Below are 24300 nucleotides of genomic sequence, written 5' to 3' on the forward strand. Positions count from 1 at the left end.
AAACCCAAGAAAAGAAATTCTGTCACATCTTCCACTTTCCTCTTCTATTTGCCATGAAGTGATGGTATCAGATGCCATGATCTTAATTTTTTGAATGTTGAATTTCAAGTCAGCTTTTTCACTCTCCTCTTTCACCCACATCATGAGGCTCTTTACTTCCTCTTCACCTTCTGGCTATTAGAGTAGTATCATCTGCATATCTGAGATGGTTGCTGTTTCTCCCAGCTATCTTGATTACAGCTTGTTATTATTCCAGTCTGGCATTTTGCATGATGCACTCTGCATATGACTTAAATAAGTAGGGTGACAATAAATACTTTGTCATATTCCTTTCCCAATTTGGAACCAGTCAGTTAGTTGTTTCATGTCTGGTTCTAATTGTTGATTTTTGACTCACATACAGGTTTCTCAGGAGACAGGTAAAGTTGTCTGGTACTCCCATCTCTTTTAGAATTTAGCACAGTGTGTTGTGACCCACATAGTCAAAGGCTTTACCATAGCCAATGAGGCTATATACATTGGCTATATACATAGAGGCAGAAGAATATTATTTTTCTGGAATTCCCTTGGTTTCTCTAAGATCTAGCTAATGTGGACAATTTGATCTCTGGTTCCTCTGTCTCTTCAAAACCCAGGCTGCACATCTGCAAATTCTCAATTCATACTGGTGAAGCCTAGCTTGAAGAATTTTGAGCATGACTTTGCTAGTGTGTGAAATGAGCCCAATTATATGGTAGTCTGACCATTCTTTGGCATTGTCCTTCTTTAGGATTGGAATGAAAAGTGACCTTTTCTAGTCCTGTGTCATTGCTGAGTTTTTCAAATTTGCTGACATATTGAATGCAGCACTTTAACAGCATCATCTTTTAGAATTTGAAATAACTCAGCTGAAATTCCATCACCTCCACTAGCTCTGTTCATAGTAATGCTTCCTAAGGCCCACTTGACTTCACACTCCAGGATGTCCAGCTCTAGACGAGTGACCACACCATCATGGTTATCCAGGTCATTGAGACCTTTTTTTTTGTATAGTTCTTCTGTGTATTTTTACCACCTCTTCTTAATCTCTTCTGCTTCTGTTAGATCCTTACTGTTTCTGTCATTTATCATGCCCATCTTTGTATGAAATATTCCCTCAATATCTGCAATTTTCTTGAAGAGATCTCTAGTCTTACCCATTCTATTGTTTTCCTCTACTTCTTTGCATTGTTCATTTAAGAAAGCCTTCTTATCTTTCTTAGCCATGCTATGGGACTCTGCATTCATTTGGGTATATTTTTCTCTTTCTCCCTTGCCTTTTACTTCTCTTCTTTATTCAGCTATTTGTAAAGCCTCCTCAGACAACCACTTTGCCTTCTTGCATTTCTTCTTCTTTGGGATGGTTTTGATTACTGCCCCTTGTATAATGCTATGAATCACCAGACATTGTTTTTCAGTCACTCTATCTACCAGATCTAATCCCTTGAATTTATTTGTCACCTCTACTGTGTAATCATAAGGGATTTTATTTAGGTCACACCTGAATTGTCTTGTATTTTTCCCTACTTTCTTCAATATAAGTCTGAATTTTGCTATACAGAGCTGATGATCTGAGCTACAATCAGCTTAATTTTTTTTTCCTGACTATAAAGAGTTTCTCCATCTTTGAATGGAAGGAATATAATCAATTTGCTTTCAATCCTAACCATCAGGTGATGTCAATTTTTAGAGCAGTCTTTTTGGTTATTGGAAAAGTGTTTACTTTATTTGTTCTCACTACATGATTCCTCTGGATGAATTCATAATATTTAATCATTCATAGATACAGAAGGGTATAGAGAATTACACTTAATATTAATTACTGTTTTTTTTGTTGGGCTTTGTACAAAGTAAAGTTTAAAAATGTATTTTTTCCTCATTGGAAATATCATTGATTATGAGTATGTATAAATTTGGGATCAGATAAGTAAAGAAAATGGAGAAAATCAGAGGAACCTAAGCTGTCACTGGATGTTGAGAGCTAAGAAATTACCTGGGTAGTTCTAATCAGTTTGTATAGTATTAAAGTAATTTGGATCATGCAAAAAATTCTTTTATGTCATGTGTTTTTAATAGGATATATATATAAATTCAGTTCAGTCGCTAGGTCATGTCCGACTCTTTGCGACCCCATGAATCTCAGCACACCAGGCCTCCCTGTCCATCACCATCTCCTGGAATTCACTCAGACTTACGTGCATCGAGTCCGTGAAGCCGTCCAGCCACCTCATCCTCAGTCGTCCCCTTCTCCTCCTACCACCAATCCCTACCAGCATCAGAGTCTTTTCCAATGAGTCAACTCTTCGCATGAGGTGGCCAAAATACTGGAGATTCATCTTTAGCATCATTCCTTCCAAAGAAATCCCAGGGCTGATCTTCTTCAGAATGGACTGGTTGGATCTCCTTGCAGTCCAAGTGACTCTCAAGAGTCTTCTCCAACACCACAGTTCAAAAGCATCAATTCTTCGGCACTCAACCTTCTTCACAGTCCAACTCTCACATCCATACATGACCACTGGAAAAACCATAGCCTTGACTAGATGGACCTTTGTTGACAAAGTAATGTCTCTGCCTTTGAATATACTATTTAGGTTGGTCATAACTTTTCTTCCAAGGAGTAAGCGTCTTTTAATTTCATGGCTGCAGTCACCATCTGGAGTGATTTTGGAGCCCCCAAAAATAAAGTCTGACACTGTTTCCACTGTTTCCCCATCTATTTCCCATGAGGTGATGCGACCAGATGCCATGATCTTCGTTTTCTGAATGTTGAGCTTTAAGCCAACATTTTTGTTCTCCTCTTTCCCTTTCATCAAGAGGATTTTTTAGTTCCTCTTCACTTTCTGCCATAAGGGTGGTGTCATCTGCACATCTGAGATTATTGATATTTCTGCCAGCAATCTTGATTCCAGCTTGTGTTTCTTCCAGTCCAGCGTTTCTCATGATGTACTCTGCATATAAGTTAAATAAGCAGGGTGACAATATACAGCCTTGACATACTCCTTTTCCTATTTAGAATCAGTCTGTTGTTCCATGTCCAGTTCTAACTGTTGCTTCCTGACCTGCATACAGATTTCTCAAGAGGCAAGTCAGGTGGTCTGGTATTCCCATCTCCTTCAGAATTTTCCACAGTTTATTGTGATCCTACAATCAAAGGCTTTGGCATAGTCAATAAAGCAGAAATAGATGTTTTTCTGGAACTCTCTTGCTTTTCCATGATCCAGCGGATGTTGGCAATTTGATCTCTGGTTCCTCTGCCTTTTCTAAAACCAGCTTGAACATCAGGGAGTTCACGGTTCACATATTGCTGAAGCCCGGTTTGGAGAAGTTTGAGCATTACTTTACTAGAATGAGTAAAGTGAGTGAGATGAGTGCAATTGTGCAGTAGTTTGAGCATTCTTTGGCATTGCCTTTCTTTGGGATTGGAATGAAAGCTGACCTTTTCCAGTCCTGTGGCCACTGCTGAGTTTTCCAAATTTGCTGGCATATTGAGTGCAACACTTAACAGCACCATCTTTCAGGATTTGATACAGCTCCACTGGACTTCCATCACCTTCACTAGCTTTGTTCGTAGTGATGCTTCCTAAGGCCCACTTGACTTCACATTCCAAGATGTCTGGCTCTAGATTAGTAATCATATCATCATGGTTATCTGGGTTGTGAAGATCTTTTTTGTACAGTTCTTCTGTGTATTCTTGCCACCTCTTCTTAATATCTTCTGTTTCTGTAGGTCCAGACCATTTCTGTCCTTTATTGAGCCCATCTTTGCATGAAATGTTCCCTTGGTATCTCTAATTTTCTTGACAAGACCTCTAGTATTTCCCATTCTGTTGTTTTCCTCTATTTCTTTGCATTGATCGCTGAAGAAGGCTTTCTTATCTCTTCTTGCTATTCTTTGGAACTCTGCATTCATATGCTTATATCTTTCCCTTTCTCCTTTGCTTTTCACCTCTCTTCTTTTCACAGCTATTTGTAAGGCCTCCCCAGACAGCCATTTTGCTTTTTTTGCATTTCTTTTCCATGGGGATGGTCTTGATCCCTATCTCCTGTACAATGTCACGAACCTCATTCCATAGTTCATCAGGCACTCTATCTATCAGATCTAGGCCCTAAAATCTATTTCTCACTTCCACTGTATAATCATAAGGGATTTGATTTATGTCATACCTGAATGGTCTAGCGGTTTTCCCTACTTTCTGCAATTTAAGTCTGAATTTGGTAATAAGGGGTTCATGATATGAGCCACAGTCAGCTACTGGTCTTGTTTTTGTTGACTGTATAGAGCTTCTCCATCTTTCCCTGCAAAGAATATAATCATCTCCTGCAAGGAGATCCAACCAGTCCATCCTAAAGGAAAGCAGTCCTGAATATTCATTGGAAGAATTGATGCTGAAGGTGAAACTCCAATACTTTGGCCCCCTGATGCTGAGAACTGACTCATTTGAAAAGACCCTGATGCTGGGTAAGATTGAAGGCAAAAGGAGAAGAGGATGACAGAGGATGAGATGGTTGGATGGCATCACCAACTCAATGGACATGAGTTTTAGTAAACTCTGGGAATTGGTGATGGATAGGGAGGCCTGGTGTGTTGCGGTCCATGAGGTCTCAAAGAGTCAGACACGACTGAATGACTGAACTGACTGACTGACTGACATACACACACACACATACACACACACACATGTGCTCAGTTGTCTTCTACTCTTTGTGACCCCATGGACTATAGCCAGGAAGATCCTCTGGAGAAGGGAATGGCTATCAACTCCAATATTCTTGCCTGAAGAATTCCATGGACAGAAGAGCTTGGCGAGCTGCAGTCCATGGGGTCACAAAAAGTTGGACACGACTGAGCGACTAACACTTTCATTTTTTCACTTCATATGCTATGTACAGCGCTATGTGCTTCCATGTTTGTTTTTCCACTTAAACCTTGCACAAACACTTCTCAGGTAATTCTTCCGATTCTATAATTAAGGCCATTGAAGTTAAGAGATATAACATTCTAAGACACAGATTCAGGCAACTTTGTTGTGTTTTAAATAGAACAGCAGAAGCATACATTTCAGAAAAGAAAGGAATTAAAATAAGAAAGTGGGGTATCTGGTGATTAACCTTTGAATAACTATTGAAGTTACCCTGAATGATACATTTGTGAACATTTTGTAATTGAGACTTCTAATATAATTATTAAAAGAAGTCACTGCAATGCTTTTAAATTTGCAAATATGTGAACTCATTTTAATTGGCACAACAATACCAGGCACAACTGAGTACTCAATAAATGCTTCTGATAAAAGTCACAACGTTAGATGTGAATATTGAAATAGAAGTGAGTAAAACTGAAACAAGCCATACAACCTAACTCAAAACATAGTTGAGGAAGAGGTAATGTGCAACATGAAAGAAAATGGCATATTAAATTGTTCTGTTGATGATGTTTAGCCCTCCTTGCTTCCTTGGCTATATCCTATGAATTATTTTTTTATTATTATTGTTATCATTTATTTAAATCATTTTCTAAAATAATTTGTTCAGCAGATAGTATAAGCTATCGTGGCAATAGACACTATGTAAAAATAAGATTGTGCATTTGGTGAAGATTGTTAAACTGAGCATTATTAATGGATACTTGCTTCTTTGATAAAACTTCAGCGATTTCCAAAGGAGAAGCAACAGTTTTGATGATCTTAATGCCAACATTACACAGAAAATTTTTTAAAATGTGAAAATTGCTGTGTTTTGCTCTAGTAATTAAATTTTGTTTTAAAGAAAATTCAGTTTTGTAAAATAATTAAATTACTGGACCATAAACAAAGCTGAGCACTGAAGAATTGATGCTTTTGAACTGTGATGTCAGAGACAACTCTTGAGAGTCCCTTGGGCAGCAAGGAGATCAAACCAGTCAATCCTAAAGGAAATCAGTCCTGAATATTCATTGGAAGGACTGATGTTGCAGATGAAACTCTAATACTTCGGCCACCTGATGCAAAGAACTAACTCACTGGAAAAGACCCTGATGCTGGGAAAGATTGAAAGCAGAAACAGTAGGGGATGACAGAGGGTGAGATGTTGGATGGCATCACTAACTCAATGGACATGAGTTTGAGTAAGCTCTGGGAGTTGGTGATGGACAGGGAGGCCTGGCATGCTGCAGTCCATGGGATCACAGAGCCAGACAAGACTGAGTGACTGAACTGAACTGAACTGAACTGATTGGCATAATTTTGAATTGGCTAGATCTACAATAGTGTTTTGATTATGACTTCAAGACTCATCTATTAGAAAAAAACTCAATTGTTTTTTATTATAAAAATATGATGTCTCAGTACCTCAGTTTTTTTATTTACTAGCTAAAACAGAAAGATCAGTATATATTCTCTTCAACGTGTGTGCATACATTTTTCTATGTCTGAGAGAGACACACAGAGAGGAATGGAGAGGAGAGAGTTAATTAATGAATAAAAAATGTTTTCAATTTTATATCATTGGTACTGTGGTAACATCAAAAGTATAAATATTTCCAGGCCATAAGTGGGTACAATTGCAGTGTTCTTAGTGATCATGTCAATATAAGTGTCATACCTGTATAATTATCTACAGATTCTTCATTACAGAATTTATACAAGGTGACAAATTATAATCCATCACATAGACTGTTCTTGCCAAAATGTCATTGTCATTCAAATGACAGTGTCATTCTAACTTTAACTCATCTTTAATTTTTTCATCTTGATCCTACCAAAATATCCAACTTCTATCTTTCACAAATACAATGAAATAGTATTCAAGTATTAATCCATATAACTGCTGTTTTCCATACTGAACATTTGCTTATGTTAAATTTATTCTTGGAAAAGTATTTTGCTTTTACCTGTATAGACTCACTTTTAAAAAAACTGTTGTTTCCTGATCCTTTGTTACAAAAAGATTTCATTATATACTCTTTTTTTTTTTTTTACTGCAGTGTAAATTGGTCTTCAGAATCTCTAAGTCTGTAGAACAATCTAATTGATGTGTCTCTAATTTTACGCAATTTCTTGAGGCTGTGAAAATACATGTTTAAAATTAGGTATCATTTTTAAACTTCTTGAAGTAGTGAAGGCCAGTATTTTTAAAAGATATTGTAATAAGAAGCAATATTAATCATCTTTAAATGTAGCAAAATTGACTTTTATATAGTTCAGTGGTTTCTCAAACTGTGATCTCCATACCAGGAACATAAAACATCAGCTAGGCACTTAGTAATTCCATTTGCTAGGCCCTACCCTAAACTTACTGAATCAGAAAATTTGGGAGTTGGAAACGATTTTTTAAAGAACTTCAGGACATTCCAATGCATGATAAAGTTTACGAACCACTGATGTTAAGGTACTGGATTAATAAGTTGTTCTCCTGTACCTTCCACTGATCTACTTAGATATGTTAACTAAGTGGAAAAACAACAACAACAACAGTGATTTTAAAGTTAGCAGGACTGCCAGGTCAGAGCAGCAAATTTTTTTTCCTGATTTGTCCCAGATTGAGAAGAGAATTTTCCTCCCTGGTTGATGGAAATGATTGCACATTCCCTGGCGGGGAAGCAAAATGAAAAATCTGCTTTATAGCATCTGCAGTCAGCTAGATGACTGAACCTCCAGTAAGCATTTAAAAGCAGGGTTATATCAGAACCCTGAGGCTATTTTGCAGATAAGCCTGGGCTATGAAACATTATCACCTGGAAGGATCAACTGATTGATGGAAATAAGTGCCCTCTCCCCCATTTTTCCTAAACACATCTCTTTAAAGCATCAGCTTCCTTCCCACTTTACCTCTGTGACCACACCTGCCTCCTGTTTGCCAGTTTCTAATGCAGACTCCTACATATTAGCTTTCCACTCATTTATTGTTCTCCCCTTTGCAGCCTTTTTCAGAGAGGCAACCGGGCTTGTTTTCTGAAGCAGAGACTTGTACTTGTCTCTAGTGCTGTTTGATTGTATTGAAAATTCTTGTCTGTCTTGCAGTTTTTAGATCAAATTCTATTCTCTGTATGAAATTTCTTTCTATTCGAAGTCCTCAGCTTTTTTCTGTTTCTGTGTTCTAGAAACTACAGATGTACTTTAAAAAAAAGCAGTCAGATTTGCTTTAATACAATAATACATCTCAAAGATGAAAGAAAAGTATGTATATGCTATTACTCTTTTTAGTCCTCAAAGGACTAGGATATGCAGACTCGTTCAATAAATATACAGTAGGCATGTTTTGATAAGTATATCAACTATTTTTTGAAATTGCAGAATTTCAGTTTATCATAACATCTGTGAAAGTGAAGTCACTCAGTTGTGTCTGACTCTTTGCAACCCATGGACTGTAGCCTACCAGGAACCGCCATGCATCGGATTTTACAGGCAACAGTACTGGAGTGGTTTGCCATTTCCTTCTCCAGGGGATCTTCCTGACCCAGGGATCGAACCCGGGTTCCCTCACTTTAGGGCAGACACTTTACCGTCTGAGCCAACAGGGAAGTCCATAACATCTGTTCAGCTCAGTAGCTCAGTTGTGTCTGACTCTTTGTGACCCCATGAATTGCAGCATGCCAGGCCTCCCTGTCCATCACCAACTCCCGGAGTTCACTCAAACTCATGTCCATTGAGTCAGTGATGCCATGCAACCATCTCATCCTCTGTCGTCCCCTTCTCCTCCTGCCCCCAATCCCTCCCAGTATCAGAGTCTTTTCCAGTGAGTAAACTCTTCGCATGAGGAGGCCAAAGTACTAAAGTTTCAGCTTCAACATCAGTCCTTCCAATGAACATGCAGGACTGATCTTTAGAATGGACTGCTTGGATCTCCTTGCAGTCCAAGGGACTCTCAAGAGTCTTCTCCAACACCACAGTTCAAAAGCATCAATTCTTCGGCACTCAGCCTTCTTCACAGTCCAACTCTCACATCCATACATGACCACATGAAAAACCATAGCCGTGACTAGATGGACCTTAGCCGGCAAAGTAATGTCTCTGCTTTGGAATATTCTGTCTAGGTTGGTCATAACTTTCCTTCCAAGGAGTAAGTATCTTTTAATTTCATGGCTGTAGTCACCATCTGCAGTGATTTTGGAGCCCCCCCCCCAAATAGTCTGACACTGTTTCTACTGTTTCCCCATCTATTTCACATGAAATGATGGGACCAGATGCCATGATCTTAGTTTTCTGAATGTTGAGCTTTAAGCCAAATTTTTCACCCTCCACTTTCACTTTCATCAAGAGGCTTTTTAGTTCCTCTTCACTTTCTGCCATGAGGGTGGTGTCATCTGCACATCTGAGGTTATTGATATTTCTCCCAGCAATCTTGATTCCAGCTTGTGCTTCTTCCAGCCCAGCGTTTCTCATCATGTACTCTGCATACAAGTTAAATAAGCAGGGTGTCAATATGGGGCCTTGACATAGTCCTTTTCCTATTTGGGACCAGTCCGTTGTTCCATGTCCAGTTCTAACTGTTGCTTCCTGACCTGCATATAGGTTTCTCAAGAGGCAGGTCAGGTGGTCTGTATTCCCATCTCTTTCAGAATTTTCCACAGTTTATTGTGATCCACACAGTCAAAGGTTTTGGCATAGTCAATAAAGCAGAAATAGATGTTTGTTTTTTTTTTTTTTTTTTTTTTCTGGAACTCTCTTGCTTTTTTCATAACCCAGCAGATGTTGGCAATTTGATCTCTGGTTTCTCTGCCTTTTCTAAAACCAGCTTGAACATCTGGAAGTTCACGGTTCACATATTGCTGAAGCCTGGTTTGGAGATTTTGAGCATTACTTTACTAGCATGTGAGATGAGTGCAGCTGTGTGGAAGTTTGAGCATTTTTTGGCATTGCCTTTCTTTGAGATTGGGATGAAAACTGACTTTTTCCAGTCCTGTGGCCACTGCTGAGTTTTCCAAATTTACTGGCATATTGAGTGCTGCACTTTCACAGCATCATCTTTCAGGATTTGAAACAGCTCAACTGGAATTCCATCACCTCCACTAGCTTTGTTTGTAGTGATGCTCTCTAAGGCCCAATTGACTTCACATGCCAGGATTTCTGGCTCTAGATGAGTGATCACACCGTCATGATTATCTGGGTCGTGAAGATCTCTTTTGTTTAGTTCTGTTTATTCTTGCCACCTTTTCTTAATGTCTTCTGCTTCTGTTAGGTCCATACCATTTTGGTCCTTTATCGAGCCCATCTTTGCATGAAACGTTCCCTTGGTATCTCTAATTTTCTTGAAGAGATCTGTAGTCTTTCCCATTTGGTTGTTTTCTTCTATGTCTTTGCTTTGATCCCTGAGGAAGGCTTTCTTATCTCTCCTTGCTATTCTTTTGGAACTCTGCATTCAGATGGGTATATCTTTCCTTTTCTCCTTTGCTTTTCACTTCTCTTCTTTTCACAGCTATTTGTAAGGCCTCCCCAGACAGCCATTTTGCTTTTTTGCATTTCTTTTCCATGGGGATGGTCTTGATTCCTGTCTCCTGTACAATGTTATGAACGTCCATCCGTAGTTCATCAGGCACTCTGTCTATCAATTCTAGTCCCTTAAATCTATTTCTCACTTTCACTGTATAATCATAAGGGATTTGATTTAGTTCATACCTGAATGATCTAGTGGTTTTCCCTGCTTTCTTCAATTTCAGTCTGAATTTGGCAATAAGGAGTTCATGATCTGAGCCACAGTCAGCTCCTGGTCTTGTTTTTGCTGACTGTATAGAGCTTCTCCATCTTTGGCTGCAAAGAATATAATCAATCTGATTTCAGTTTTAATATCTGTAGACTATAATAATAATTTATTCTATTGGAAAGGCTGAGAGTTGACAAGAAACTCTACTTCAGTTCCCTATTTATTCCTTCCTTTCACCACATATTTGTACAAAAAAAAAACTTTTATAATTATGTATTCATGTACTATATTACCTTTTTAAATAGAAAAAAAGGAATAAATCTGACGATCTGAAGGTTTACCTCATGGTTTAAGATTATTGGTATGTATTCAAAATCATTACAACTGCTGTAGATACCTGATAGTTAATTAAATACCAGATAGACAGCAATAGGAAAATTAAAAACCTTTAAGGTCCCCACTCTCATGGAGAGTATACTGTAATAAAATGAAATGTAACCTGCCGGGAGCCAGTGTGAGGAATCCCGCCCGTGACAAGGTCATGAGGAAGGAAGCTGACATACGCAAGGCGTGCTCAGACTTCAGGGACCCCTCTGGAAATTCCTAAGCATGTACCCCAACAAAAATCTGCCGGCTTTTGTGCTCTGCTTTTCCACTCTTCTGACATTTTCTGGAAAAAGTCAATTCAGGGCTTTAGTCTTCTGCATTTGAAAGAGTGTTTCAATCCAAAAAACCCTCTGATGGCTTTCTAGCCTGCCTGCAGGACTGGTACAGCTGCGCGTGTGATTGTTTGAGGCCTCCTGACCGCAGGAGGCACAGGAAGCTTAAAACATCCTAGGAATGTAGGAGCTTCAGAGGAGTCAAAATCTTTAGAATAGGACTGATTAAAGGTTTCATTTGTTGAGTCAATATTTGCTGCCAAATTTTCACATCCTTTATTTGTAGATATAGTTGGTATACAGAAAAACAAGTAGTAGACCTTGTATTAGCAACATTAGATCTTTGAGTTAAGTACCTTCTTTGTTATATCCCACTGCACCTTTGTTCTATAGAGATGTAACTTTAATGCTTTAAGGAGATGTAGATTAAAGAAAAACACTTCAGGGGAAACAAGATTAACATTCATTAAGGAAGAGAGCCAAAAAGTGTTTACAAGCCTCTTGGCCAGAAGATAATGTAAATCACCTGAGACCTTTTGTATACAAAATGATGTATAGAAAGAGCCTGAGCTGCGAACGCTACATAATCTTGTGTTACCCATTGATCTCTGTGTTTTATCAAAAGTATAAAAGGCCTTCTGAACAATAAAGGATGGGACCAGCTTCTCGGACCAGTTTCTGGAACTAGTCTCCCGGCCTGGTTTCTTGGGACTCTGGCTCCCCCCATGCCTTTCTCTCTCTTTCTTCTTCTCTCCCTTTCCTTCTCTCTGCTCTTTACTTTAACTTCAGGCTGAATCTCCACCTGGGGCGCGGAGGCTCGCCAGGTCTACTTACTTGCCCTGGCTGTTAAGACCCTCACGAAAGGGAGCTTAAGGCGAGGCACCCTTAGATATTCAAGCGGGCGCTGGTGGCCCAACGTAGATGGTGCAAATTCCTTGTATGGAATTTTATTGGTCTTCCGCGTAAACCAAGCTATTCAGCCCTCTTCCTCCACTTAATCTTCTTACTACACTATAGTTTCTTAATCTAATCTTATATTAATAAATAAACAAGTCTTTCCACGCCAACGCCGTCCACCCTTCGAATTCCCTGGATCCACCGGGACTGGACCCCAGCAGTAACCACTGCTACCACATGCATGCTCAGCCATGTCCAATTCTTTGCGACCCCATAGATTGTATCCCACTAGGCTCCTCTGTCCATGGAATTTTCCCGGCAAGGATACTGGAATGCAGTGTCATTTCCTCCTCCAGGGGATCTTCCTGATGCAGGGATCAAACCTATGTCTCCTACATTGGCAGGCGGATTCATTACAACTGAGCTAGCTGGGAATCATTGAAACATGTAACAAAAATAACAAATAAAAGAGTTATGTTGTATAATAAATGGTGATCAGTTTTATAGGAAAAAATCATGTAAAGGGGATGGAAATGGGGTTCAGGCTGCAATGTTAAATCAGATGGTTCACATAAGTTTAACTAATAAGGTGATATTTGATGAAGTCAGGAACCTGGAATTAAATGTCTAAGAACTCTAAAACATACCACGTAAATTACTGTGTTAGTTCTAAATCACTGACTTGACCTTATTGTCTTATTAAGCATATTAAACTCTCTAGGAGTTTAGTACAGAAAGGGAGATCTAGTTAACTGCTCATTTATTGAGATTTTCCTATATAATTTTGAAACAGTTCTGGTTCTCAACCAGTATTGACATTTGGGCCAGATAATTATTTGGTGGGGATGGAGGAGGGGGCTGGGCATCCCTGGCCTCTACCATTAGATGCCAGTAGCACACACTCTTACCTCCTCAGTTTTGACAGTCATAAATATCTCCAGCTACTGCCAGCTGTCCTCTGGGCAGGAAAATTGCTCCCAGCTGAGAACCACTGGTCTTGGCTTAGGAGGTTTTCTCAGACCTTTGATAACTGAGAAAGTAACATTGGCCTAATTTAGAGTAAAGCCAGACTCATCCAATTATTACCAAAAGAGGATTTTTTTCAACATGTCATTTCATGAGGTGTTAGTGGATGCTTAGTTGATCAAATACATTACTGTAGTCTCCTCTTCCACTCCTGGGAATTATCAATAAACAATTTATTTAACAAGCATGTATATTGCCTTTACTTTGAATAACTTTACAAATATTACTTCATTAATATTATAACAGCCCTATAATATAAATATTATTATTATCTTAACTTTACAGATGAGTAAATTGAAGCACAGAAAGATTAAGGAAATTTTCCAGGGGCTAGCAAATCACAGAGCAGTATTAGAAACATAGAAAGTCAAATTCTGGCATCTTTTACTCTTTGTCACTATGGTCTCAGCTATCTGTTTTAACTTGTAACTATGTTAATATTTATAATTAGCATTTTAAACGTTCTGATATGTTTTGTTTTGATAGATTTAACAAATAAAAATGAAAACAATATGCTCAGTAAAATTTAATTTCAGATAAACAAATCATTATTTAGCATAAGGATGTCCCATAGAATGTTTTGCATACTTATTAATATAGTAAACAAATAATTCATTCTTTATTTGAAATTCAAATTTGACTGGGCACCCTGTAACTTATCTGACAGCTCTTGCTTTAAAGAAAACTGCTTAATAGTGTTCAAAGAATTTTTTTTAACACTAGTTTGAGCAAGGAAACTTTTTCTTATTGGGACAGTTAATATCCTAGAGAAGTTCCATGGGGCTTTATTCTAAGGACACTGGGAACACTTTTCAACTAGAGTCAATAGATTAGAGTACTTACTCCAGACCACAGTGATCTCTTGTTCTTTGAACTCACAGGGGCACTTAATCTATGCCACATGATTTCACACATAATTGTACACTTCTATAACTTGTTGACTTTTTCCCAAAATAATGTGTCAGCTTCTTAATGACAGGGACTGAGTATCATACTTCCTCCAAATCCTTCACTAAATATAATATTTATTATCAGCATACTATTTTATCTGAAAGATGATTTATTTCTAATTAATAGTTTATAAAAGGAGTCTGTTATACCAAATTGCTAATTTAAGCATCTAGAGCAATACAGGGCCATAATCGGTTTAAAAGTATTTTGCCTCAGTTTCTCAGGCTGGTGACCCTTCATTCCTTTGCTACTAACTTTCTGTTTTCATTTGTCAGCATTATTATTATTTTTTTGATGCCCTAAAGAAATGTAACAATTTGGGGATCAAGTTTTTCTTTTCAAATTTGATGATGGCAACACTTGAGTCATTGTTCAGTTCAAACCATGAACACTTCCTCATATTCATGCAGGTCAGATTATTTCACAACAGTTGGTCATTTTGTTGTAGTTGTTCCTCATTTTGGAAGAGGGAAGCAGGTGTCTTGCATGTGCCAAATGTAATACTAGTGACATCAACAAAAGAGAGTCCCCTGGGCAAGATCTATTTAGGGGAAAACTCTCAAATAATGAAATTTAATTTATTTGTTAAAGAATGAAAACTGATGACCTGGTAGGTGGCTCCATTTTTTCACTGCTAAGTGATTCAGCTGTGTTCAATTTCTATTCCTGTACCACAATCCTCAAAGCCCAGAGGAAAGAAGAAACACTTAACCCCATGAAAAGAGGAAAAACACTAGAGTCAAGTAGAAAGTCTCCAGCATCCTTGACTTTAATTTTTAGAACGACTTTTCCATCCTGAGCATTTACCATATGTTTATATTTTTTTTCTATAAATTAAACTTCTTGTCAACTTTTATATCTATTCATCTGGGCCTTAAAAGTAAAATATTAAAATTAACAGCTTGTTCTCTAAATGGATTTCCAAGTGCTATTGCAAAGTATGGCAGGTTTAACCAACATGTTCAATAAAAGTAGTCTCCAATTTTCTTCAATAAATTCAGGCATTGCTCACATCCTCAGCTAGATAGCAGTTGTTCTATCTTTATATTTTAGTTTATGCCATTGCATCATATGTTTTGCTAAATGTTTTACTATATGTGTCTTGAACATTAGCTTTTTAAATAAAATTTCTCAATCAAAACACTTTCTCCCTGGATTAAAAAGAGATTCTCCGATTTCACTAACAGTATATATTTCTAGTACTTGCCATATTTAATTTCATTGGCAATTAGGATTTTCCAATCTGACCTAATAAATTCCTACATATAAGTACATCTATTCAAACTCTTGGAAAAATGTAAGTGCTACTCAGATCATTCATTTTTATAGCCTGTGATTTAAATCAGAAAAAAAAAATGATGAGTGGTTTGACAGTTTTCACTTATATACACCAAAATATAATACACTTCAACTAGTATTTGGCTATTATGGACCTTAACATGCAATATGACCTTGGTCAGGAAAAGCGTGTTTGGTTTGCACAGAAACTTAATCATAAGAAGTCATAAATAGAATCCTTCCTTTTTATTGCCCTTTTCTAGGACTAGGAAATACATTGCTTGTGGGACAGATAGGATATCAACAATGGGCCAAATAGAGTCCAGGGTTATCTCGTCCATGTGAAAACTGCTGCTGAAAATCGATATGATCTCTGCTCTACTGTCATGTCAGTTCCCACCCTCTGTGTCCCATTTGTCTTTTAGTAGAAGCTTAGATCTGTGTGCTGTCTCTGTGTGTCTCTCTTGGGCCAGATTATCAAAATGAATCATTGCCTGCATACCTCTTATATTTATATTTATTTTCCTGGTGTTGACTAGGTCTGATGATATATGATTCTTTTGCATTTGATCCTCACTGCAGCAAGTAGCACCTAATTCAGCTGTGTCTGTCTCTTTAAAGAAGAGCAATACCATTTTGAAACTTCAATCTACTGTACAGCAACATTACAAACCATAGACCATGCAACCTGTCTTCATAGTCAATAGCAATTTTCCTTTCAGCCAATTTAATGGAATTTCATTAATCTCCAAATAGAAGATTTCTAGTGATTTTAACATAGTTTTAATTTTGTTTTATGCATACTTAATTTACTGCTTCCCTTTTCAGATTTTTGTTAATAGAATACCCCTCCAATTCTGACCACTGAGGTTACATATGTGTGTGTAGAGTAAGAAATGACAAATAATCCGTATTTTTAAGAACTCTGCCTTGATACAAAATATTTATTCAGGAGAAACATTATGTTATCTATGAATCATCAGTAAGTCAACATTCTAACTTTGTAGTGGTTCATCTTGTAAAAATAAATCTTCTACGAGGTTACATAAATTCATCTTGAAGATTTATAAACATCAATATAAATATGTTGAAACTCTAACTACTGTTAATATTGATAGATCATTGTGAAGTCATTCTATCTATCCACTTAATACACTCATATGCAGAAGACAAAATGCTAGCTAAATCAAGACTTTGGTAAATAAAGCATAATATTGCTTCATTAGTTGTTGAGAAATAAGCCTTTTGAGATATTACAGCTGCTATATAAGACATATTTTATAAATTGGATTTTTAATGAGATATTTCCAGTGTTCAAACCTTGTAGTTGAAATAGTTCACAGAATTTGTGTTCATTCTCTCTGGAATACTTTGCCTCTTCCAAAGCTACTACTGACAAAGAAGGAAGAAAGGAAGGAGGGAGAGAAGGAAGGAAGAAAGACAAGTTCTGTAAGAAGTTAGGGTTAATTTATAAGCAAGTTCTATAAAACACATGCATCGAGCATTTAGATTCAAAATATTATTTGTTAGTTTTACTAAAAAGCAATTCCTGGGAATATGTTCCTTTTAAAAAAACGTTTATTTATTTTAATTGGAAGATAATTATTTTAAAATATTGTAGTTTTTGCCATACATTGACATGAATCAGCCACATATGTACCCGCATTCTGAACCCCTCTCTCACTTCTGTCCCCACCCCATCCCTCTGGGTTGTCTCAGTGCAGTGGCTTTGAATGCCCTATTTCACACATAGAATTTGGACTGGTCATCTATCTCACATCTGGTAATATACAGGTTTCAATGTCATTCTCTCAAATCATCCCACCTTTGCCTTCTCCCAGAGTTCAAAAGACTGTTCTTTACATCTGTGTCTCTTTTGCTGTCTCACATATAGGGTCATCATGACCATCTTTCTAGATTCCATATATATATATATATATGTTAATATACTGTATTGGTGTTTCTCTGACTTACTTCACTCTGTATAATAGGCTCCAGTTTCATCCATCTCATTAGAACTGACTCAAATGCATTCTTTTTTATAGCTGAGTCACATTCCATTGTGTATATGTACAATTTCCTTATCCATTTGCCTGCCAATGAACATCTAGGTTGCTTCTATGTCCTAGCTATTTTAAGCAGTGCTGCGATTAACATTGGGGTACATGTGTCTCTTTCAATTCTGGTTTCCTTGGTATGTATGCCAAGCAGTGTGTTGCTGGAAGTTCTGTTTCCAGCTTTTTAAGGAATATCCACACTATTCTCCGTAGTGGCTGTACCAGTTTACATTCTCACCAACAGTGTAAGAGGGTTCCTTTTTCTCCACACCCTCTCCAGCATTTTTTTTTTAATAGCCTTTTTGATGGCAGCCATTCTGACTGGCATGAGATGGTACCTCATTGTGGTTTTGATTTGCATTTCTCTGATAATGAGTGATGTTGGGCATCTTTTCTGTATGTCTTCTTCAGAGAGATGTTTGTTTAGTTCTTTAGCCCACTTTTTGTTTGGGTAGTTTATTTTTCTGGTATTGAGCTGCTTGTATATTTTTGAGATTAATGTTCTGTCAGTTGCTTTATTTGCTATTATTTTCTCCCATTCTAAAAGCTGCCTTTTCACCTTGCTTATAGTTTCCTTTATTGTGCAAAAACTTTTAAGTTTATTTAGGTCCCATTTGTTTATTTTTGTTTTTATTTCCATTACTCTGGGAGGTCACAGAGGATCTTGCTGTGATTTATGTCAGAGAGTGTTCTGCCTATGTTTTCCTCTAAGAGTTTTATAGTTTCTGGTCTTACATTTAGAGATCTAATCCATTTTGATTTTATTTCTGTGTATGGTGTTACAAAATATTCTACTTTCAGTCTTTTACAGGTGGTTGACCAGTTTTCCCAGCACCACTTGTTAAAAGAGTTTGTCTTTCCTCCATTGTATATTTTTGCCTCCTTTGTGTTTGATAAGTTGTTCACAGGTGCCTGGATTTGTCTATGGGCTTTCTATTTTGTTCCATTGATCTATATTTCTGTCTTTGCACCAATGCTATAGATATGTTCCTTATAGTTTCCTGTGCAAAAATAAAATTCACATTTTATCCATATTATTGAATTCTTTAAAACAAATATTCAAATGCCCTGTAACATTTTGGATTCAAATAATGTAAAACTTTATTCTCTAAAATAATTGTTTGAATTTTTATCTCTATAGGCTTTAGAAAATTAGAAATTGTAAAGGTGATCTACATAAGAGTACTTCATTCAGAGATAATGCTATCCCATTAAGTAATCCCACAGAAGTTCCCACAATTGTATGCCACAGGTTTCCACACAGGAAATCCCACAGCAAACCATGATGACTGAAATCAATGGGGTTCAAGACTCTGCACACTAAGTATATAGGCTGCTTGGACAATTAAAAAATGAGGTCTATGACAAATCCATATTTCTATCCTTACAAGGACCAGAACCAATAGGTAGAGTTTTGTTTTCAAACCATGTGAAAATTCTAGATTTCTAGTCTAGATTCAAGTGTAGTTTTTTTTTTTTTAATTTTTGAATAAGTCTCAATATATATAGGGTCACTGAAATTTTTTATGACCAGAGATGTGCATATTTTCAAAGTCTGCATGTGCTCAGTTACTGAAATAAAGAAACTGGTGAATATAATAATTTTGTTTGAGGTGCTGTGATTCAATTCACTGTACACTGCTATAGAAGCCATTTAAGAATATCAGACTTTGATTACTTTCCATGATTACCTCTGTAGCAGTTTGTTTTTATATATGTCAAAAAATCTCCAATTCCTAATTGCAGAGAAAATTTTGCTATCTGGTTCACACATCTCACACAAAAGGTTTTCTACCAGAATTCAAGTAGATAATCAATTAGTTAGCTTCTCAAAGTAACAGAAGACTCCTTTTGTAATTAGATGTATCTGTGCCAAACCTGGCACTAATACATTTTATTAGACAAAAATTCTATTTTTGTCTCTTCATATGAAGCTTTAAAGGAATCTCATTAAAGTCATGAGTGTGTAGAAGTTAATATACAAATAAAAGGAGAGAAAATATACACTTTGTGGCTTTACATCGTAGGTTATTATTTTTTTCTTAAGAAATAGTCTTCAAAATGAGAGGTAACACTGGAAAACTGTCCAGATCCTAAACTAGTGAATGATTAAACATAAAGTAATATATCCTTGAAATAGAAAACTTTTCAGCAATAAAAAGGAAAAAAAAAATCCACCAATACATGCCACAACATAGATGAACCTCAAAAAATATATGCACCAGTACTTTGGCCACCTCATGCGAAGAGTTGACTCATTGGAAAAGACTCTGATGCTGGGAGGGATTGGGGACAGGAGGAGAAGGGGACGACCAAGGATGAGATGGCTGGATGGCATCACAGACTCGATGGACGTGAGTCTAAGTGAACTCCGGAGATGATGATGGACAGGGAGGCCTGGCATGCTGCGATTCATGGGGTCGCAAAGAGTCGGACACGACTGAGAGACTGAACTGAACTGAAGCAAAAGACAGACAAAAATACCAGTTACTGTACAATTCTATTTATGTAAACACCTAGTAAAGGCAATCCTATAGAGACAAAAACTAGTAGTTGTCAGGGGCTTGAAGTGGAAGAGGAGATTAATATAAATGGGCATAAGGATTATTTTGGGGGTGAATGAGGTATTCTGAAATAGAGTTTGGGTAATGGTTGTACAATGTAAAAAATAGTGATGCATATATTGAAACAGGTGAATTTTATTATATGTAAATTATACTCCAATAAATGTGTTAAAACATGGAGAGAGATGGATATAGACATAGATATATAGATACATTTAAAGAGAAAAATATAAGGCAATTTATGTTTTACTAAGAAATGATTGGATTATTTAATTTATAGATAGTAATGAAGATATCTTAAATTTGTTTTTAAAAACTTTATGCCTGTTAGCAGTATATGTTGCTTCATTTTCACAGATTCTTTACTGAAGTATTTATTCTTGAGAAATTAGAGTCAGGTGGAAAATAGGTATGGCTCCAATTATGAGTTTTCCATCAGTTAGCTTTAAAACAAATCTTTATAGATGCTATTAGAGGTGAAGGAAACATAGTGAAAATTTTGAGCTATTAGTTTATGAACCTTCTGATATTAGTTTTGTTTTTTTGCAGAAAAGGTACCTGTTCAAATTCCAATGATGAAGTCACCCTTGGACAAGATCCAACTGACTCCTGGGCAGGCACTGCCTTCTGGATTTCCTGGACCATTCATTTTTGCTGATAGTCTGTCCTCTGTGGAGACTCTGTTGACCAACATTCAGGTCAACAATATTTCTATAAACAAAATAAATGTAATACAAGACATTAGCACCTACATCAATTATTTCACATTTGAGAAATTAAAACAGATAAGATGAACTGTATGTCATTTGCTGTACTTTGACAGGGTTTACTGAAAGTAGCTTTGGATAATGCTCACATTCAAGAGAAGCAGATTCAACAAGAAAAAAAGGAACTGCGACTGGAGCTCTATAGAGAGAGAGAAATTAGAGAAAACCTTGAAAGACAACTGGCAGTTGAGCTTCAAAGCAGAAGTAAGTTTAACAAGCTCACTATAACCGAAAAAGTTAACATTGTGTTGGAAATATTTTCAGTAGTAATAGAAATATTCTCAGATATATCCTGGAACTGCTGAAAAGGGCACAATCATGATAAAATTAAATCCCATACCCACCAGGTAGATGACCCACAAACTGGAGAACAATAATACCAAAGAAGTTCTCCCAATGTTGTGAAGATTCTGCATCCCATATCAGGATTACCAGCCTGGGGATCTATAAAGGAACTGAGAATCCACAGGGAATCCAGCCTTGCAGGCCAGAGGGATTTGATTATAGGACTTCCACAGGACTGGCAGTAAAAGAGACTCTAGTGTTGGGGAGCACAAACAAAATCTTACACATACCAAGACCCAGAGGAAAGGAGCAGTGAGCCCACAGGTTGTTCAGTCACTGTCATGTTCAACTCTTTACAACCCCATGAAATGCAGCACACCGTGCTTCCCTGTCCTTTACCATCTCCTGGAGTTTGCCCAAGTTCATGTGCATTGAGTCAGTGATGCCATCTAACCATCTCATCGTTTGCTGCCCTCTTCTCCTCCTGCCTTCAATCTTTCCCAGTATCAGGGTCTTTTCCAATGAATCGACTCTTTCCCTCAGGTGGCCAAATTATTGGAGATTCAGCATCAGTCCTTCCAAAGAGTATTCAGGGTTGATTTCCTTTAAGATTGACTGGTTTGATCTCCTTGCTTTACAAGGGAATCTCAAAAGTCTTCTCCAGCACCACAGTTTGAAAACATAAATTCTTTGGCATTCTGCCTTCTTTATTGTCCAGCTCTCACATCCATACATGACTACTGGAAAGACCATAGACATGACTATATGGATCTCTGTTGGCAAAGTGACACACTGTCTAGGTTTTTCATAGCTTTCCTGCCAAGAAGCAATTGTCTTCTAATTTCATGTCCCCAGTCAACATCCCCAGTGATTTTAGAGCCCAAGAAGAAATTGTCACTGCTTCCACCTTTTCACCTTCTATTTGTCATGAAGTGATGGGACTGGATCCCATGATCTTAATTTTTTTTAATATTGAGTTTTAAGCCAGGTTTTTCACTCTTCTCTTTCACCCTCATCAGGAAGCTCTTTAGTTTCTCTTCACTTTCTGCCATTAGAATGGTATCATCAGCATATTTGTGGTTGTTGATGTTTCTCCCAACAATCTTGATTCCAGCTTGAAGCTCATCTAGTCCGGCATTTTGCATGATGTGTTCTGCATATAAGTTAAGCAAACAGCGTGGCAGTAAACAGCCTTGTCATACTCCTTTCTCAATCCTGAACCAGTCATTTGTTCCATGCAGTGTTCTAACTGTTGCTTCTTGGCCTGCATACAGGTTTCTCAGGAGACAGGTAAGACGGTCTGGTGTTTCCATTTCTTTAAGAGTTTTCCAGTTTGTTATGATCCACATAGTCAGAACCCACAGAAGACTGAACAAAATCTACCTGCTAGTGTTGAAGGGTCTCCTGTGAAGGCGTGAGTTCACAGGGGCTCACCACAGGGGTGGGGGCACTGGCAGCATTAGACCAGGAATGTCCCCCTTGTCTTAAAACCCTTATGGACTTCACTATTAACCCTAGATATGGAACTCATAGACCCCAAGGCTGGCTTGTCTCAGGCCAAACAATTAACAGTGAGGGAATGCAACGCCACCCATCAGCAAGTAACTGGTTTAAAGCTTTACTGAGCAAGGCCTTGCCCACCAGAGTAAGACCTAGTTTTTTCCATCGTCAGTCCCTCCCAGCAGGAAGCTTGCACAAGCCTCTTAGCTTCATCCATCAGAGGGCAGACAGAAGAAGCAAAAAGAAGCACAGTTTCACAGTGGCTAAAACAAAAACCAAATTATAGAAAGTAATTATGATGAAAAAGCAGAAAGTTATGTCCCAGGTGAAGTGACAAGAAAAAAAAAAAACAGAAAAACAACTAAAAGAAGTGGAAATAGGCAACCTTTTAGAAAAAAAGAATTTAGAGTAATGATAGTGAAGATGAGCCAAGATCTCAGGCAAACAATGCAGAAGATGCAAGAAATGTTCACCAAAAACCTAGGAGAACTAAAAAGAAACAGAAATGAATAATACACCAGAAGGAATTTATAGAATAACTGAAGCAGAAGAACTGATAAATAACCTGGAAGAGAGAATTGTGGAAATCGTTGCTCCAGAACAGAATATAGGAAAAAGAATGGAAAATGAAGATAGCCTAAGAGACCTCTGGGACAATATTAAATGCACCAACACTCACGTTATGGGGGTCCCAGAGGGAGAAGAGAGAGAGAGAAAGGACCTGAGAAAATGTTTGAAGATACAATAGCTGAAAAATTCTCTCACGTGGGAAAGGAAATAATCAACCAAAGAAACCCAAGGAAGAACACATTAAGACACATAGTAATCAAACTGACAAAAATTATAGACAAAGTTAAAATATTAAAAGCAACAAGTGAAAAATGACAAATAACATACAAGGAAACTCCCTTCAGGCTATCAGCTGATTTATCAACAGAAATTCTACAAGCCAGAAGGGAATGGCAGAATATACTTAAAGTGATGAAAGGGAAGAAACTGCAACCAAAAATACTGTACCCAGCAAGACTCTTACTCAGATTTTATGAAGAAATCAAAAGCTTTCCAGATAAGCAAAAGTTATGAGAATTCAGCACCACCAAACCAGCTTTACAACAAATGCTAAAGGAATTTCTCTAAGCAGAAAACACCAGAGAAGGAAAAGACCTACAGAAAAATAAATCCAAAACAATTAAGAAAATGGTAACAGGTTCATATAATTACCTAGGAAAATTACCCTAAATGTAAATGGTTAAATGCACCAGCCAGAAGACATAGACTGGCTGGGCGTATGAAACCATGTGCATGTATGCACTTCCATTTGTTGACACCCAAGATTGTATGTAATTATTTATATTGTTGTTAATCATGTTCCCATTATGGCTTGCAATTTTAATTATCTTTTATTTTTTGTGTAGCTATTGATTGTAAAAACTGATAACTATCTTTCACTATTAAAAAAAAAATTCCTTATGTATGAAATGCTTACTCTTTGGCAAGAAAAGCACTAGATTCTGAAGGTAGAAGATAAATGACACTCAGTTCCTATCCTTGAAAGATTTACATTTCAAAGGACTAGCACAACCAATCAATTAATTTTAAGACAAAGTGACAAGAGCAATGATGTATTTATATATGTTTATATAGAGAGAGGATAGTTAATTCAACTTGGTGCTCTGGGGAT

General features: G+C 37.2%; 1 protein-coding gene across 3 annotated transcripts in view; it reads left to right on the forward strand.

Moving 5' to 3' along the window:
• The window catches only part of DACH2 (dachshund family transcription factor 2), a 697738-nt gene that overhangs the window by 645253 nt on the left and 28185 nt on the right, over positions 1–24300 (forward strand). For 2 of the 3 annotated variants that reach the window (XM_042241740.2, XM_060407432.1), the window contains 2 exons: positions 20617–20795; positions 20891–21038. In XM_042241740.2, coding sequence (XP_042097674.1) covers positions 20617–20795; positions 20891–21038 — 327 coding nt within the window. The remainder of the gene's footprint in view (positions 1–20616; positions 20796–20890; positions 21039–24300) is intronic. The other variant, XM_060407431.1, reaches the window with a different exon arrangement.

Source organism: Ovis aries, chromosome X, assembly GCF_016772045.2.
Source record: "Ovis aries strain OAR_USU_Benz2616 breed Rambouillet chromosome X, ARS-UI_Ramb_v3.0, whole genome shotgun sequence".
Lineage (NCBI taxonomy): Eukaryota > Metazoa > Chordata > Mammalia > Artiodactyla > Bovidae > Ovis > Ovis aries.